This window comes from Bison bison, unplaced genomic scaffold (assembly GCF_000754665.1).
Source record: "Bison bison bison isolate TAMUID 2011002044 unplaced genomic scaffold, Bison_UMD1.0 scf7180017864486, whole genome shotgun sequence".
Classification (NCBI taxonomy): Eukaryota; Metazoa; Chordata; class Mammalia; order Artiodactyla; family Bovidae; genus Bison; species Bison bison.
Genome location: NW_011495046.1, coordinates 5,792,721 through 5,793,183, shown reverse-complemented (window position 1 = coordinate 5,793,183; position 463 = coordinate 5,792,721). Strand labels below are relative to the sequence as shown.

The 463-nt window shown below is 62.6% G+C and overlaps 1 protein-coding gene across 1 annotated transcript in view; it reads left to right on the top strand.

Moving 5' to 3' along the window:
- GCC2 (GRIP and coiled-coil domain containing 2) overlaps positions 1-463 on the top strand; it is a 37,346-nt gene that overhangs the window by 31,895 nt on the left and 4,988 nt on the right. The window contains exon 19 of the mRNA XM_010862992.1: positions 245-449. Coding sequence (XP_010861294.1) covers positions 245-449 — 205 coding nt within the window. The remainder of the gene's footprint in view (positions 1-244; positions 450-463) is intronic.

The following is a 463-nucleotide window of genomic DNA, read 5'->3' as shown; positions in this document are numbered from 1 at the left end:
GTGGAGGGGTGTCTCCTCATCTGGAGAATAGCAGGCGTGTCACCTTCTCCTTCACTCCAGCAGAGCTTCATTTCCCTCTGCTCCTGCCATTAACCCTTCGCTTGAAATGTCAGGGTAGACAGCCTCCAGTTGGTTCATCCAGCTCCCCATCTGCCTCCTGCCTGAGTCCCCCAGCGCACATCTGGTCCCCATCTTGGCCGAGCCAGTCTGGGGTGGACACTTACGTGGCACGGTCTCTCCCCAGGCTGTGCTCCGTGCAGTCGGAGAACTCCGCCTTGAAGGCTGAGCACGCGCAGATTGTTGATCAGCTCACGGCTCAGCACGAGGCCCTACGCACTGGCTTCCGGGAACAAGTGCGCCAGCTACAAGAGGAGCACCGGAGGACGGTGGAGACGCTGCAGCAGCAGCTGTGCCGGCTAGAGGCCCCGCTTCTGGAGCCCCGCAGCGAGGCCGCCACGCGGCG